Source organism: Talpa occidentalis, unplaced genomic scaffold (genome assembly GCF_014898055.3).
Source record: "Talpa occidentalis isolate TD23 unplaced genomic scaffold, MPIMG_talOcc4v2.1, whole genome shotgun sequence".
In the NCBI taxonomy this organism is placed as follows: domain Eukaryota; kingdom Metazoa; phylum Chordata; class Mammalia; order Eulipotyphla; family Talpidae; genus Talpa; species Talpa occidentalis.
Window position 1 is genome coordinate 132,359,546 of NW_026555331.1, and position 17,614 is coordinate 132,377,159.

The 17,614-nt window shown below is 36.6% G+C and overlaps 1 protein-coding gene across 2 annotated transcripts in view; it reads right to left on the reverse strand.

The window, feature by feature from the left end:
* The window catches only part of TSPAN12 (tetraspanin 12), a 63,855-nt gene that overhangs the window by 13,365 nt on the left and 32,876 nt on the right, over positions 1-17,614 (reverse strand). For both annotated transcript variants that reach the window (XM_037512223.2, XM_037512230.2), the window contains exons 5-7: positions 14,404-14,478; positions 9,593-9,700; positions 5,151-5,294 (exon numbers count right to left, since the gene is read on the reverse strand). In XM_037512223.2, the coding sequence (XP_037368120.1) occupies positions 5,151-5,294; positions 9,593-9,700; positions 14,404-14,478 (327 nt within the window). The remainder of the gene's footprint in view (positions 1-5,150; positions 5,295-9,592; positions 9,701-14,403; positions 14,479-17,614) is intronic.

The following is a 17,614-nucleotide window of genomic DNA, read 5'->3' on the forward strand; positions in this document are numbered from 1 at the left end:
ATGTCATCGCCACTATTCTCTACAATTGAGGTTTTTCCCACTTTTAGGTATGGAGCCCCAAGAAGAGTAGATGAAACCTATAGATCTTAGTCACTGAAAAAATGCACATAAAATATCAAAAATGATTTCAGCAGCCTCACTTTCCCCTTGAAGCCCACCCAAAAAGAATACACGTCCCTGAGCAAGAAGGTGGGAGTCCCTACTCTACAAAGACTATTTCCCCACTGGCCTTTTTTATGCTTTATTCTCTCTGCTTTTCTTCTCCTATCAAGTCTAGACACAAAACTTTAGTAACTGATGGAAAACTCAGCAGGTGAGAGAAAGCTACATCCTAGTCCTGCATTTTACCAACTTGAACTCTGAGTCTGATGTTTTGCTGAAACCAAGTCTCACCTATGATAAAATATTTAGTGAGTGTGTGGTCACACAGTTGCAAAGGACAGGGCAGTAGGTGGTCAGGAACCACTGGCCTGGGTCTCCTGCTGCAGGCTTTGCATTTGCAGATCCCTAGGCCAAAAATATCTTTCAACAGATCTCTCCATGGCTGCAGCCTTCTCATCCACTGGTCTCAGTTCAGACATTACCTCCTAAGAGAGCCTTTTCCTGACTATCCTATTTTAAGCAGCTCCCTCACCAACTAAGTCATTCTCCAGCACATGTCCCTGTTCAGAGTCTGCAAAGTGCTCACAACCACAGGGATGGTTTTTATTGTCGTAGGTTTTTTTCTTGTAAAATGTCTATATCCCTAACAAGAACATAAATTATACAAGAGGAGAGATTTTTGTCTGCAATGTTCCCCATTGCATCCTTGGCACCCAGAATGCACAGGTACAAAACATTTTGAATGAATGTGATCACACCAAATTCATGGTCTGCAACATTTTCCTCTGTGATTTAAAATCTATGCTTTCATACAAATGTGTAGATTATTAAAGGTATTTGAGGAGCTAAGTTCCAAGCACAACAATACCTCTGATAGGAACACTGCTAAAATGTGCAATTGTTGCTGTATTCCTGTTCTGCCATTTTTCACAGGTTTGAAAATGTGTCACAAAATATTACTGGGTCAGGGCCCATGCAGGTCACCAGATGGATGAGAATGATTTATTTCCTTGATTTCAAACTACTGAAGAAAGATTGCAGGAAGTAAGCCAATTCTTATCTCTGAGCTTACAGAATATGAAAGATAAAAGGGACCTTGAAGTTCATCTAGTACAGATTCACTCTTAATTTAAAAACCCATTCTACCCACCCATGACATGATTTTCTGACCTTGACTTTAATATTTTTAGTGATGAGACCTTCACTATTTTGCAAGAGAAACTGTCTCACAATTGGACGGATTTTGATGAGCAAGGTCTTCCTTCTATTGATTCAAAATTTCCTTCCTGTAACTTCTGGCCCTTGGAGCAACAATGAGTAAGTCGAGTTCCTGTTCTGAATGATGAACTTTGAAATATTTGAAGACATCTAAAATAGCTCCTCTTAGTACTTGCTACTTTATTATAAACATCCCTAATATCTCTAGCTATCCCTCACTTGTTCCTCTTTCTAGATCCCTCATCTTGTGACTTCTCGGCACACTGCAATTAGGAAACATATGTTCACCAAGGAAAAGTGGAATTAAGTCTTACTTTTAATGATAGATTTAATAGTACTCAGTGCCATAAAGCCACTGAGAAATCCACTTTGTAAGTCAACTATGCATCTAATTACATACCATATCATTACCAATATCAGCATCCATGATTAATTTTAAAATGTAATTTTACAATTAGATTACTTGGATGTAATGAACCTCCACCTCTGCTGGACATCTGTCCAAAGAACATTGTACAAGTGAATGCCAACTTGGAACTGAGAGTCTTCTGATTAAAACACGGAAAAAAAACCTTTTAAAACAATCTGGGTCATCAATTTGCAGAAGCACAAGTGTGTGGCTACTTTTAAATCTTAAAATTCATGGATGTCTAAATTATAGACATCTTGAAGGTACGGCATTTCATTTAAATACTGCTGGAGGAAATAATCTAAGACAAACTAGTAAAAATGAATTGCATTTTTACAAGTAAATTTATAAGACATTTAATTGAACATCTTGCGATTAAATAAAGTAAAATTGAAGGGAATTTGTCCATATTCAGACTTTGTGGGAAGAGCTGGTAAATTATTCATGTTTTGCCATCCTCATGATCAGCTCTGGTCCTTATCAAATCATCAATATCAATCAGTAAAGAAGGTAGAAATTATTACACTATGGTGTCGTAGCCTCAAAATTTCCCATAGTAACTTGCTACTTCTAAAAACTAACAAATGGATTAAGTTCACAGTAGGAAAATTGTTTCAATTCACATGTCCATCTATAATCATCTTTTTACTTAAAACCTAGTGGTATATTATAATGAATTTGTATATCCATAATTATTTGTGCATTTAGTAGTAGCTTAGAAATGTTAAGCACTGTTTTCTGTTTTATAGAATGAGCAGGACTTTACCTGCTCTACTTATTAGTTGACCCCTACTACAGACCTTGTCAATATTCAGCTTTCACGCAGAAAACAAGATGTAGCAGGATCACCGAGGACCTCAAAGACAAGGACCCAATCACTCTTTGTTTGGTATAAAATATCATATATATTCCTTTTCATTCAAAGCCAAAAATGGTACTGAACACAATATGTTTAAAATGATAACATGCAGGGCCTCCCCGGTGGCGTAGCGGTTGAGCGCTGGGTTGCGAAGCTGCCCGCAGCCTCTGCAGCGCCGGTTCTATCCCCGGCTGCTCCCTGGCCACCAGAGGAGGGTCCCACATGGCGCGCTAGACCTCTCCTGCCGCCCGCTGCTCCCCTCAGCAGTGTACTTTGGTCCTTCTGCCTGTTCTGCATCCTGCTCTGACTCTGGTGAATTCTCTCACCCTCCCCCGCTTCTGACTGTACCCAGTGCTTGTATAAATGAATAAATAAATCTTAAAAAAATAAATAAATAAATAAAATGATAACATGCAAACATAATGCATATCAGTAGTATGGAGCATGACTCAAAAATATTTCTGATGGTCCTTTAAAATAAACAACCTCAGTTATTTAGTTGTTTCAACAATTCTTGTTATGAGCTGAAATGTGTCCCCTCCAGAAGCATGTGTGAATGAAGGTCCTAAGTCCTGGTGACCCAGAGTAGGAGCATATTTAGAAATGAGTCCTGGCAGGTGTAATTAGTGAAGATGAGGTTATACTAGAGAAGGGTCGGTCCCTGGCCGCTCTCCCACCAGCCTGTGACTATGCAGGGGTCTCCTAACAAACCTGTCCTTTTAAAATGTAAAACAGAAAAAAAAAAAAAAAAAAAGGAAGAAAGGTTGCTCCCTAAGCCATTATAGGCAGTTTCCCTATAAAAAGGAGAGATGTGAAGACAAAGAGGAAAGGGCCATGTGAAAATGAGTGTGGTTATTGGGGAGATGCTTCTACAATCTAAGGCCAACTGTTACCAGCAGATCACCAGCAGCTGAGGGAGAGGCACAGAGCAGTCTTTCTCACACTCCTCAGAAGGAATCAACCTTGCTGACTGACACCTTGATGTCAGACTTACATCCTCAAAACTGTGAGACACATCTGTACTATTAGCCCCTCGGTTTGGTTCTTCATGACAGCAGTCTGAGAAAATGAACACAATTCTGAGTCTTAAAAAATACTTCACACACTTCTTTGCAGACTGCCTTCAGAGCCCAAGCAGTTTACTTTGGATCCCCTTTAACATGGCATAGTCTTGTCCTCTGAGGTAATTTTTTCAATTGCCTGAAGTTAGTTACTTATATTTCATACATAAGTATGATGGATCATCTGTGCAGGGATAACCAGCCATTTTTTCAAATTAGTTAATCTATACTATAAGTTAATGAAACTGATTTTTTTAAATATCTCCACAACTGACTGGCAGACAGCCTAAAAAAATGTTTTGAACAATAATAGTATGTCTAGAGGGAAATGTATAATCTCCTAAGGTAACCATCTTGAAATATATACAAATGCATGTTTCATAAACTGAAAATTTGTTTAAATTAAAATGCAATGCAATTTTTAGTTCTTCAGTTGCACTTGCCACATGTCAAGATGCAATGGGCTGTTTGGACTAGCAGCTCCTATGTTGGATAACACAGATATAAGACATATTATAATGGAAAGTTTTATTAGACAGTAGTGATCTAGACTGGAAACCCAAAATGTAAATGAAGTGAAGGGATACTGTTCTGTCTGAAGTCATCTCCCAGATATAACTTCAATCAAGTACCTACCTGTTACCTGGGGATCACAATGTGGAAAACCTCTGACTTGACAGTCAGTAGTATTTGCATTAGCCATAATATAACACACATATGTATGTATAGCGTATACCTCTAAAGAAGGAAACTATGAAACAACCACATGTAACCATAGGTTATTATGTTAAATGATACAGTTCTAGATTTTAATTTGAAATTAAGATTCTTCTGCTAACAAAGTTTAAAAATCACCACTAAAAATGAAGGCCTGCGAAAACTTTTGCTAATAAAAGAATAACTGATGATTCTGACCAATGCTTCCAGAAAACATCAATGTGCAAATTTCTGAGAATGTGACAATTGGTTTGAAGACCAGTGAACATTTAATTTCATTAAATCAGTGAACTAATACTATCAACACTGGTCATTGGCCAGTAGGGGGAAGTGAAGAGTAGATAACAGCATATTTGCTGGAGAGTGGGACTTTCTTCCCGAGGTATGTTTTAGTGGAAGGAGAGGCCCTAAAATACATATTCTGCTCAGGAACTGCTAACCCTCTCCTCCTAAACTTTCAGAGTCCGCCTCAGAATCTGAACATGTCTGTTTTCAAAGGACGCCCAGGAGGTGGCACAGAAAATGGTTCTAGACAATACAAATTAAAATGCAATGAATTCTAATACCTAGCTTTGCCAATGTTCTTTGCTAAAATGTGATTAGTATTCAGAGCTTTATACTGAATATTTTTAACTATCCTCTTTCTCCAATATCAGAGAAAAAAATCGAAAGGCCTTTATATTTTGACAGAAAAAGAAAATTCATCGGCATGTTGTCAGGTCTTTCCTTAAAGGTCATTGTAAGAAAACTTGTATTCATAATAGCTTAACCACATATGCCTTACCTCTTGGTAAAGGTCACTGAGATCTTCCTGGTGGGCCTGTTTTGAACATCCTGGAAATTCCCTAACACAGCAGGAGTCCGGGGGCCAGTCCATCTCTGTCATTTCCAACCAGTCCGTGAAATATACCACTCCACAGCACTTAAACTGCAAAAGAAGGACGGCACAGACTCAGAAACTGAAAAAATATTTTCTTAACTTAAAGGATTAAATGTTAGATTTCTTAAATGTTTGCACCCAGCACTAAACACATTTCTGTCATCACCTAATGATATGTGTACATTCTATGTCGATGACAGAAATGTAATGAAGAACTCCATAACACATGAGAACAGATCACACATGACCGAGTCTCACTCCCCAACCATTAGATTCCCCACTGTAATGGAGTTAATATACATGATCAAAGGAAATAGCTGAAATCTTACATTTATTATTAAACCTCAAGCCTCTAAAGAACAGTCGATCAATCTATTTGTATGTTGCTTAGTTACTGGTTTAATTATTTATCCAATTCAAATATTATATTGAAAATTTCTGTAATCTCTGTAGAAAGATTTGTTCACCAAATCTGTTTGAGATTCCTCATCACAAAGATTACCAGACTTGGATTCATTAACCAGTTAAACTTTTTGAGATCTAAACACAAGTTTGGACCAACAAATTTTTAATTAAATGAGTGAGATTCTAAAAATAAAGGATCTTATTCCATCAACATAATGTTAGAAAAATGAAGTTCGTTTACCTTGATTGGATTTAGGAAAAATTTTACTTTTTTGGTCTCATTTTACCAAAGATTAGCAAAAACTACCTCTGGTCAAGGTTTAGAACACTTGTTTAAAGACAGATGCACATTAGATCCAAAATAATTAACTGTGGTGAATAATTTTCTACCCTTGGATAGAGCAGGATTACTCTTACACAGAGGCAAAAACAAGGACTATGAGCAGTCACTAAGAGGAACTTGGCCAAAAGTGACTGGCTCTGTGAGTTATGTAGCCCAACAGATCCATCTGTGTCCAGGATTAACACTGTATCATAAAATATCACAACCCACCATTTCAAAATCCAACTAAAATCAACTTTGAAGAATTCTCAGCTTCTCATGCAAATGTAGCAAGGGTAATACTAACAGTGATTTTCCATTTTTTTTTTCCATTGCCTACATATCTAATTTTAAAAAAGAAAATAAAATCATCTTAAGAGTATTATAAATGATGGATTACTGAACACTATGAGTAATACTAAAATTTTCCAAGAAACATTTTTTTTAATTTTTTAGCATTTTCCTTTTATAAACTGTTCTAAAAGCCAGGTATATACCAGAAGTGTGATAAATTAAATCAAATATAATTTGACATCATATATTTTATGTAAGTCATTGAATAGCCATAAAAACATATGCAGTAAAAAGACTTCACTTTCTAAAAATCATAAACTACCTCATTTCCAAGTCAGTCTTTTCAAATCCTTACACTCAGGGAAACCTACGTCTCTCATTTCCTAACAATGTGTGTTTTTCTATGTCGATGACAGAAGGACAGTTCTTGGAACACACAAACCCATCCACAATAGAACAGCCCATTTATCTGACCTTGTCAGGAAAGGAGGTGTTCCATATAAATAACTTCCAAAAAACTTAAGCATCTCACATTCAGTGCCAAGCATTTTTTTTTATAAGTCACTAAGATTTTTTTTCTTTTTACATGGTCGTTTTCCTTTTGCAACAAAAAATATAGACTTGGTACTGAACATTTTCCTGAAAATTCCTTTAAGCAAGTCCATTCTTATGCCACACGTGATTGTAATCTATAATCTTTGCAGTTTTCCTGCTCCTTTAAAAATCATATTGTCAGCTAGCACCACTCTAGGGAACATGTGCCAAATTCTAGAAAATACCATCATCATTTTCCAGATGAAGAAACCAAAGTTCTAGTGGGTCAAATAAATTGCCAAAATCACAGAATATGTGGCAGAGGCTACTTATACCAAAGCTTACTTCCCAACCATTATGTTGAAATAAACTTTTAAAAGTCAGGTTATTTTTTCTCCATGAGGGAAACTTTTTTTTTAATTATTGAGCTATTACTGATATAAACATTATGTTAGTTTCAGGTGTACAACATAATGTTTCTATATTTCTATATATTGCAAAATTATAACAATAAATCTATGATTCATCACCACATAGTCTCAGAATATTTTTCTTGTGATGAGAACTTTTAAGATCTATTTTCCTAGCAACTTTTAAATTACTCTACATTCTTATTAGCTGTAGTCCCTATGTACATTGCATCCCTATGACTTGTTCATTTTATAACTGAAATTGTATTTTTTGACTTCTTTTCCCTACTTTTGCCATCCCCCTTATATCCACCTTTCCCGCCAAAGTCCCAAACTCCTGCCTCCAACAACTACCAGTTGCCCTTTATGAGTTTGATTTGTGTTTGTTTTTTCTTTTAAAGTTTCTATTTATGAGTGAGATCATACTGTGTCTTTCTTTGTCTGACTTATTTCTCTTAGCATAATGCCCTCAAGGTCCAGGTTTTTTAAAGGTCTTGTAGACATGTCACTAGGGCTTAAGGGAAAGTCCACTAAATAGAGGTACATGCATAAAACAACACTTACTGAGCAGTCAGGGGAAATGAGGCCTCACCAGGCTTGTTTTCAGGTCTACAATTTATTCTGGAAGAGAGGTGGTATGGGCTGAATTGTTGCCCCCGCATTTATGTTGAAGGTCAAGCCTCCAAAATTTGCAGAAAGGATCTTTAGAAACATAACAAAATTAAATAAGATCACTGAGATGACCCTAATCTCATATGACAGATGTCCTTAGGAGAAAAGAAAATTAAAACATGGACATATAGAGTAAAGATGGCAGGAAGACAGCCTTGACAGACTTAGGAAAGAGGCCACAGGAGAAATCAATCCTGTACACCTTCTAGACTTCCAGCTTCCAAAATTGAGACATACATTTCCATTGTTCTGTGATACTTCTTTACCACCACAGTCCTAGCAGACTAAACTGAGAGATCTTTAGAAACTCTTGCAGGGAACCCAGAGGACTTCACCACTCCTTTTACTTTATTTTATTTTGTTATTTCTATATAATTTACATCTTCTTTTGTGTCAAATAGCTGCAGGATATAGAGGAGGGAACTTAACCATGCAACAAATCTAAAAATACACGTGCTGTCCTTTGCAGTGTTTCTTCATTGTATACTTAGGTGGGGTCTCTTCGTACCATTACAAAACAACTGATTGTTTTTAAATGAAGATTATCATGGTCTGCATCACAAATCCCAGAAAATAAAGCAGCCTCCACCCAGGACAGTAGCTTACTATAAATTCCCTTATGCTTCACTTATTTTCTCTTCCTGTTGTTTTTAGTACAAATGAACAGTAAACAAACAAAGTCAGGAAGCATTTACATAAACAGGAAATGTGTGTTACAAGATAATTTTTACCATCTCAATAACTGTAACATAGAGTCAGATTTGGAGATGATCCTAGACTTGAACCTCTGCCCATATTTAAGACAGAGTAATGAGCAGAGAGTGGGATATCTGTGATGCAAGACAATGATTCTTGAATGCTTTGTGGTCCAGCTCTAAAGCTTTGTGGTCCAGCTCTAAATGAAATTAAAGGGAAATGACATACTTGTTCATCTGGGAATACACTCCAATCACAAGGACACTGCTTAGGAGAAGAGTTTGATTTGAAGCAAGACTGACAGCAAGTGCCCAGATACTGAGTATCTAAATATAGACCCCATTTGAGAATGAGTTGGTCAGTGCTATGTGGAAGTTAGGTTAAAAAAAGGTAAGAGCGCCTGTACTCTGTAATATTACTGTTAATAACTACAAATTAGATAAAATCAAATTTATGATCCCATTCAATCTTTTCAACAACTCAAAGAGGTAGGAACTTTTGTTATCCCCATTCTATAGGTGAGGAGCTGGAGATTTAAGAAAGTTAACGAAATTCTAGAAGCTTGCATAATAAGCAGCAGAGCCAGATTTTGATTGGAAAGCTTATGCCTTTAATCAGATAGTGACTCCTAATTTTCAAATTAGAACTGTGATTTGAAAATTATACAGATAGCTCTAAAAGTCATGAAAATTTTCCTATTTAAATAGAATTTAGATATTTATCAAGTAACTCTCATAATGAAGAAGTTCACATTAGTTTAGCAAAATGACTTTTGAAAAATTCTAAAATATAATTGAACCTTGTAAAATGAAGGGGAAAGGCTTGCATGGGAAGAAAAGCAGGGCATGGGGTTACTTAAGGTATTTCTCAATAAAGAATTATACCCATGGTAACTAAATCATAGACTTAACTTTTCAGTGCAGAGGAAATGACCAAAGCCAAAGTTTCAAATGTTTGTTTTGAAAGTGTGCCATTTATTCCATACCTTCTCCCTCAGAAATTAGAGCAATTACCTCTCTCTGAAAAAAATTCCAAGCGTGAGTAAGCCACCGGTATCTAGGTAAACCATAATTTGTCATTCTGGCTTTCAAAGTGACCATGTCTGACCACTGCACTGGAACCTGCAGATTAAAAAAAAAGTCAACAACTGTAACACACAGAGACACACACACACATATGCTCACACAGTCACAAACACAATCACTCAGGCTCATACACCTACTCAAATATAAATACATTGCAAAGGTATATACTATTTTCAATTTATATTTGTGGTCTAAATTAAGCTCAGGGTTACCAAACATTTATTGAACAATCTCCATATGTAGATTTTTGCACAAAATGAGGAGTTTCTTCAAATTAATCAAAATAATGTGAAGTCATTTAATGCCAATATTAAATTCAAGGAAAATACAAACCAAGTAAACTGTTTATTCTACAGTTACACCAAGATGCTCTTCATAACAAATGATCCCTCAAGAGATATGCCCTTTGATTTGATTTCATAATGTGAAGTTCTCTGAAGTGACTGGAGACTAAGGTACTAAAATAAATGGGGAAGAATTGAGAAGGGAAAGAGTTCAGATCAAGTTAAGCCTTGTTCTGGAATAATTTTATAAGTAATTTTTCAGAAATTGGCTTTTGAAGCATACTAGAATTCTAGAAAGAACAGTTTTCAAATTAAAACATTTTTGTGCTTCAATTCTTAGCTCACATGGCACCATGTACCAAAAAATAAAATGTTTACTTATGACAGAACCTCAGGTATACAACACAATAGCTGGCCAGACAGCTATTTTTTTCTTAATTTTTAAAAAATTTTATTTTATTTTTTACATTTTTCACTTTTGCACAGTGTGTATGCATTTTCATCTTAGTTATAATCCCCATATAATTTCCCCCCCAACCCCCTGCCTTATTTTGACCCTAATCCCTCCTCCCCGTTCCTCATCCCCACTGTGTCTCTGGTTTATAGTTGCTTGTTGATTTTGATTTTTACTTTATTATAATTAGGTTTTTTCCTGGTCCCTTATTTAGGTTTTCTAAATTCCTGCTATGAGTGAGACCATCCAGTATTTTTCCTTTTCTTTCTGGCTTATTTCACTGAGCATGATCCCTTCCAGCTCCATCCATGTTGCTGCAAATTGCATGCAGTTTTATCTACAGTTTCCAGAAGAAACTGAGGCATATGGATCCTCGCTTCCACACAAGTGTGACATTAAAGTAACTCTCCAAAACTTCGACAGATACCTAGGTCTGCTAGAAAGAGTGACACAGGGCTTGTCTAGCAATCTTGATCCTCAAGACATAGGATACAGATGAAGAAGGAAAAAGAGAAAGGACAGAGGTGAGTACAAAAGAGATCAATAGATGTTAAGATCAGGATGATTTTGAATCTTCCATTTAAAAATAGTAATCCTGAGAGAAGTAATCTAAAAAATCCTCTCCACTGAATTTTTTCATGTTTCCTGCCTTATTAATGTTCGTTTTTGTAAACTTAGAAATGCAAAATATATAATAAGCAAATAGCCCAGCATTCAATTTCACTTCCTAAATAATAGTCTGGGTCTATTTTGTGTCCATAGGGTTTTTGACATAGTTCAAAGAACTAACCAAAGTTCAAGTTACTCATGATAAATTATTATTTTATATCCTTTTGATAAAATAAATGGAAGTTAAATAAGTTTCCTCAAAATTGATCATCTGAAGCAATATTATTGATAGATTTCCTTCAAGAGAAGGAATAAAAGAGGCAAATATGTATAAGCAACAGAAGTAATGGAGCAATGTATTCTGATGTCAAATCTCTTGATTTGGTTACTACAACAGTCTTATTTTTAATTTTATTTTCCAGAATAAATATGTTGTTTCTCCCTTGTGACCACAATTGATCTGAGACTAAATGTGGCAAGAAACAGAGGAAATCATTGAGGTTCTGGCACAAAATATTGTAATCTGGCCATAAAGGAAAAACACACAGTTATTGGCTCCTTGCATGGAACAGTTAAGGGCACAAAGCCCATTCTATGCAAAGGCTGGGTTCTGCAAAATTTGGCAGCTAATAAACTTTAATGGCACTTTTCATTCACACTGCAATTAGTGCAAAAGGAATTTTTAAAAATCTGACAAACTTTTTTCCTAATGGACTACTTTTCACATTTCACTTTTAAAAAACTTGCTCTCTCCTGGTGACTTAATGAGGAAGATTTACACAAGCAAACAGTGACATTTGCCCTCAACTGAAAAGGTCCTTTGCACTCTTTTATTACTTGTGGTATACTAAGGAGATATCTGCAAATCATTCCTTCAAGGAATAGAAGAAAGCATCCATACAAGTCCAAATTCCTTTCAGTTTCCTCAAGTTTCTGAGGATTATACTAGAACCCCAGCATTTCCTTGTAAGTACATTAAATTAATTCATTTTGCATGTGTACCTTAGATTTATCAAATATTAGTGTGACATGAACATGATACAAAGCCTTTTAAAAATCCACGGAAAGTACGCTCATGTCTTAAAAACCTTTTAATGAGCCAAAAGGACACAATCAAAGCTGAGGTAAGGGGTCAAGAATTGATTATATGATTTACTATCTATTGCTTGAATGTCAAGGCGATACATGTATTTGTTGAAAACAATTAAAAGACCATTTCTTACGAATAAGACACAAAAGCAAAGTTTGAAACCAACCACCTTTGAATTCCACTAAATATGCAAAGTTCTAGGATAGAGTAAAAATCTGATTCTCAAAGGTAGCAAGAGATTTCCTACTTTTGGGGGAGGATCAGTTTTGAAGAAAGTTCTTAACTTGATATTAAACTAGTCAAACCCTCTACTGACTTTGCCATGTTTACTAGAGAAAAAAAAGAATCATAAATTCTCTTTGTCTTACTGAGAATTGCCAAACAGTGCAGGCCGAGCATTTCCAGAGGAGTTCAGATGTGCTGCAGCACCAAAGCATCGTTTACATGTAAATTGGAGCGTGCAGAGTACCTACTGGTCTGTAATTACCACTTAGTATTCAAAACACTGTCACAGTACAGTACCGATTCACCACAGAATTTTTACTAACGGCATCAGTATCAGAAACAGCTTTGATTTTATTAGACAACTGCTGAAATGCATCTCTGAAACAAATACAAACAACCTCCCTATCTTCTTTAGAAATCTTAAATTTTAAAATGTTGAAGACTCACCTGGGGAACTGGTTACAAAGGCAAGCATCCAGTCCTACCCCCCTTCTTCCTCTGCCTTTCCCTCTATTCTGATTTAGCACTTCTGGCCCAGAGCTGCATAATGTGCATTGTTAAGATTCATCCTACGTAACTTCCTGCTATAGACAGTCCAAGAACTACATGTTGAAAAACATCATCTTACTTTCAACTGAATTAATTTACAGAAAAGCCTGGCCTGCCACTATGAAAATAGCCAATAATCACAGACATGCAAAAATGCTTTGCCCTCATTATTGATAAATGCACCAATTTCAACCAACAAAGTGAGAAAACATTAAATAAGTAATAATATCCAATGCAAGCAAAGGTGTAGTGTAAGTGGTAAACAAAACACGTTTGGTAGCATCTTTGCTGAACAGCCCTTCATTCTAACAAAGAGCTGGGGCACAAGGAAAATTCCCCCATCCATCTGGGTTCTTCTGAGGCTAGATGAATGAACAAATTAATAGAGGACAGATTAGTAGGAGAGGAAGCCAAATTTTAATAATTTTAATAATAAAATAAATTTTAATAACATATGGAGAATTTACAAGGCTGTAAATTCTAAAGTAAAATGGGACAAACTGGGGTTTATATCTTGTGCAAATGGACCTGTGGTGTCAAGGAGAAGGGGACAATACATATGGCAAGGAAGGAAGACTGCATCTTTACTCTGACAGTGAAAAGATGATAGTCTTCTCTCAGAGAGAGAGGACATAGTCATTGATAAACCTCTACCTGGATGATACCGCCCCCAACAATCTTCTAGGTCATAAAAAAGGAAACAGCGATTGCTTCTTCCATTAGGGAAAAGGTAAAAGAACTAAGACAAAGACAAAAGCTTCTCTTCAGTCTCTAGGGTCTTCAAGGCTCTTAACTCAAAATAATCTGCATTCTTTAAGTGATGGTAATAGTTTCTTCCCAAGGTCCACTGGGCTTCCACTGACCTTAGTTCTACATACCAAGGTGACGCATATGCGGAAAGGCATACTCTGGACATATTAAGAAAGCCTATCTGACCCTTTGGGGAGACCAATCCCACAATAACTATAAAAGCTGTTCTAACAGTTTTAATTGTTAAAATGAAAGAGTAAAATGCTGAAGAGCCAAGTCTCAAACTTTGAGAATGTTTCTAAACTGAGAAAAACACAGCAACTTTTCAAATACACGTCTTAAAGTGGAAGAAGGTGGGTTTGCTACACAGAAGACACGCACACTTCCTCATCATCGGCAGGCAGCTACATGGCAGCATTTTGTAAGACTTTCAAACTTATGTAAATTTGGTTGTAAATGCAAATCTTTCCTACTCCATACGCAGAAGTTGGTAAAATTGTTTAGGAACATACATTATTTTTAGCCTATATATCCATGTTAAAGCAATCTGTGGAGCTAAAGACACCAGATGAAATATTACAAATTATGATTTGGAACTATGTTTTAGATACAGAAAAGAAAATGTTATCTTTCAGAAGTATTGGGAATACTTGTCATCATAGAGCATAAACATTCCAATTAATAGGCCTGTGTCCAAATGACTCCAAAGTGTCTAATGTAAAAAATTCAAATAATATTGTTTCTTTCAAGCTGTGATTATATTCCACTTTGAACTCACCATAATTTCCTGCTCATATGTCCAAACACCACAAGCCAGTTCTACACAGAAAATGACAAGTAAACTTCCAAAGTACTGTGGGAAAACAAAAAAAATTAGTGCTATTAGGATACAATCAAGGTCAAAAATGGTCATCAGAAATGAACTATTATTACATAGCTAGCGGACAATAAAACAGAGACACATAGTGATGTGTCTTTTCCTTGGTAAAAGATGGGGAAATTTTCAGCTATTTAGAGATGTCTGGATCCAACATTCAATAGTTAGCCGAGTGGACCATTCTTTATTAGTCATCTCCTGGGATGACTCTTTAAAATGCCAATACTTTCATTAGGTTAAATAAGAATTTGCATGTTTGCCAATATATCTTGATAAACTATAATCAAGTTCTCGGAGAAACTAAACCTAATTTCTTTCAAAGTAGATGAAGTGAAGTCGAAATATTCAACGTTCTGTCTACAAGCAGATTTCATTGTTCTAAGCAAGGGGCCTCCTAGCATTCTTAGAAAAACATAATAGGGAGCAAAATTTCAACTACTGGTGACACTTTAAAAATGTATAGCCAGTTCTTATTATGCAGAAAGCATTTGAGATATGTAAAAGAATACCAGGAATTCTGATAAGTCATGCATAGGGAAATAAATAACAAAGTTGAACACCATGTCAAAACAGAAACGAAGATAAAAATTCTGAGATTCCCATGAAATAGAGAATTATGCAGGGTCCTGAAATGTGGGAGGATTGCAACAAAAAGTGTTCAAGAATTTCAAGGAAATAAAAACAATGAACAAGGAAGGAGAGGCAGCTGGGAAGTAAATTAAAGGATCAGGGGAAAGGGAACCCATCAATCTTGCTGGAGTAGAATGGTCAAGAAAAAGGAATGATAGGAAATCAAATTTGAAAGGTAGAAAGAAGTTAGGTTATGGGGAACTTTGATATGATAACAGGTTTTCAATCTATCATGAAGACTATATGGTGGCATCTTTTGAAGTTTCTGAATAGGGAAAAGACATCTGATAAATAGATTAAATCACTAGGTCAGGGTTCTTTTATGGTTTGGAAGGGAAAGACTGAGTGGGATGGTGGTGGCATGATCCCTAACAGGCAGCAAACTAGTGAGGCGCTCCCCATACATGGTGCCTCTGAAAATAGACAGGAAAGAATAGCTTCAAGAGATATAATAAAAGAAAAACTGGGAAGACATTTGACCGATTGGATTTACTAACCATGTGGGACAGACATATTTCACCAAAATAAAGAAATTAGAAGGGTAACTAGTTCTGTGGGAAGATAAAAATATATATTTTATTAGATTAACACAGAACCATTTATCCAATTATTGGAAATGTAAATTTGGAACATACCCAGTTTTACCCAAAGGTGATATTGGAAATTTTTATTATGATTAGAAACAAAATACAGTAACATTTGGCTAATGCGTCACTTACCAATTACTTACATAATTAATTCACTCAAGAACCTTGGGAAATGGATAGGATTACCTCATTTTACAAATGAGAAAATTAATGCCAAGTACAGGTCATGTGACCTGCTCAAGAATGTGCAGAAGAAATTTTGGTGGGTTAGAGGATTGCAGCTGTGTTCTTTTTTGTCACCTCCCCAGTTCTGGGGTAATTTAACATACTTGGGGGACAGGGTAGAGATACGTAGAGACACAAGAGACACATGGGTGAGAAACACATGGGGATGCTGACAATGGTACTTAAATTGTGCTTCTTTCATCCCAGGCTTCCCCTTCCCATGATTCCCTGCCAGAAGGTGCCCTAGACTCGTGGTAAGCTTTTCGGGCCAACCCTGTTTGGCAGGGCATTTACCCAGGTGGGGAAGAGTAACTTTGAATGTCTCATTGGGAAACTATTCTCTTCTCTCTCTATGCATACTTATTCTGTTACAGTTCTTACACTACGTCTCCTTTGTTTTTATAGCACACAGACGGCCACATCCCTTTAGAGTCTGCCAGTTTGTAAGGTCCAGAGTACCCCTCAGTCTGCACATTAACCATCTCATAAATCTTCCACTCCATTTATGGTGCAATGTCAGCATGGGGGTACCGGGTAGTGATGATTATTTGTTGTTCCCCTTCACTGGAAAGAAAACTCCATTAAAGGGAGTTCTTCATCACAAAGTATGTGCTCAATAAATATGTCTTACTTTAAAGAATAAATGAAAACAAAACAAAATGATGAGAGTAAGTGACAGAGAGCTGCCTTGAACTGGTGCTCAGGAAAGGTGTCTTTATGAAGGTGATCTTTAAGATGAGTCAGTAATGGCGTAGGGAAAGCAATGCTTATAAGAACTGTGGGGAAACAATCCAGGAAGAATGGGTATTAAATGCAAGGCCATCTGTCCAGATGAACTGGTGAGTGCTAGCTGGAGCACAGAAGCGGGTGGGAGCAGACAGAGGGTGCAAGGAGATGACATGGATAGGAACAAAGAGCCAGATCTTCATGGGTCATTAAAGGATTTTAGATTTTAAGTGGAACAGAAATTCATGAGCAGGTGACATGATCTGACAGTTATAATGAAATATGATTCTGATTGTGTTGTTAAAAAAATAAAAAAAAGACCTGTAAGAAAGTAAGGGTATGATCAAGATAACTCAATAAAAGATTGCTGGACTAGGGTGGTAGTACAGATCTGGAGCAAATGGACTGGTGCAGAATTGTGAGCTATCAAGACTTGTTCAGGGGCCTCCCTGGTGGCACAAGGGGTTAAGCATCAGCACTATAAAGCAATCGCAGCTACTGCAGCACGAGTTCCATCCATGGCCAGGAATGTGACCCACATGGTGCAGCAGACCTCTCCTGACTTGCCCGCTACTCCCCTCAGCAGTGTATTTCAGTCAATCCACCTGTTCTGCTCCCCACTCTGTCTCTGGTGAATCCTCTGACACACACCCCATGTCTGGTTGGTACCCTTGTTCTTGTATGCATAAATAAATAAATCTTTTAAAAATGTATTTAAAAAAAGACTTGTGTTCTTTTTTTTTTTTAAGAGGCATGTATTTTTATTTATTTATGATTTTTTTTTCATTTGTTTGTTTGTTTTGTTTATACAAGCACTGGGTACAGTCAGAAGCGCGGGAGGGTGAGAGAATTTACCAGAGCCAGAGCGGGGAGCAGAGCAGGCAGAAGGACTGAAGTACACTGCTGAGGGGAGCAGCGGGCGGCAGGAGAGGTCTGCGCACCAT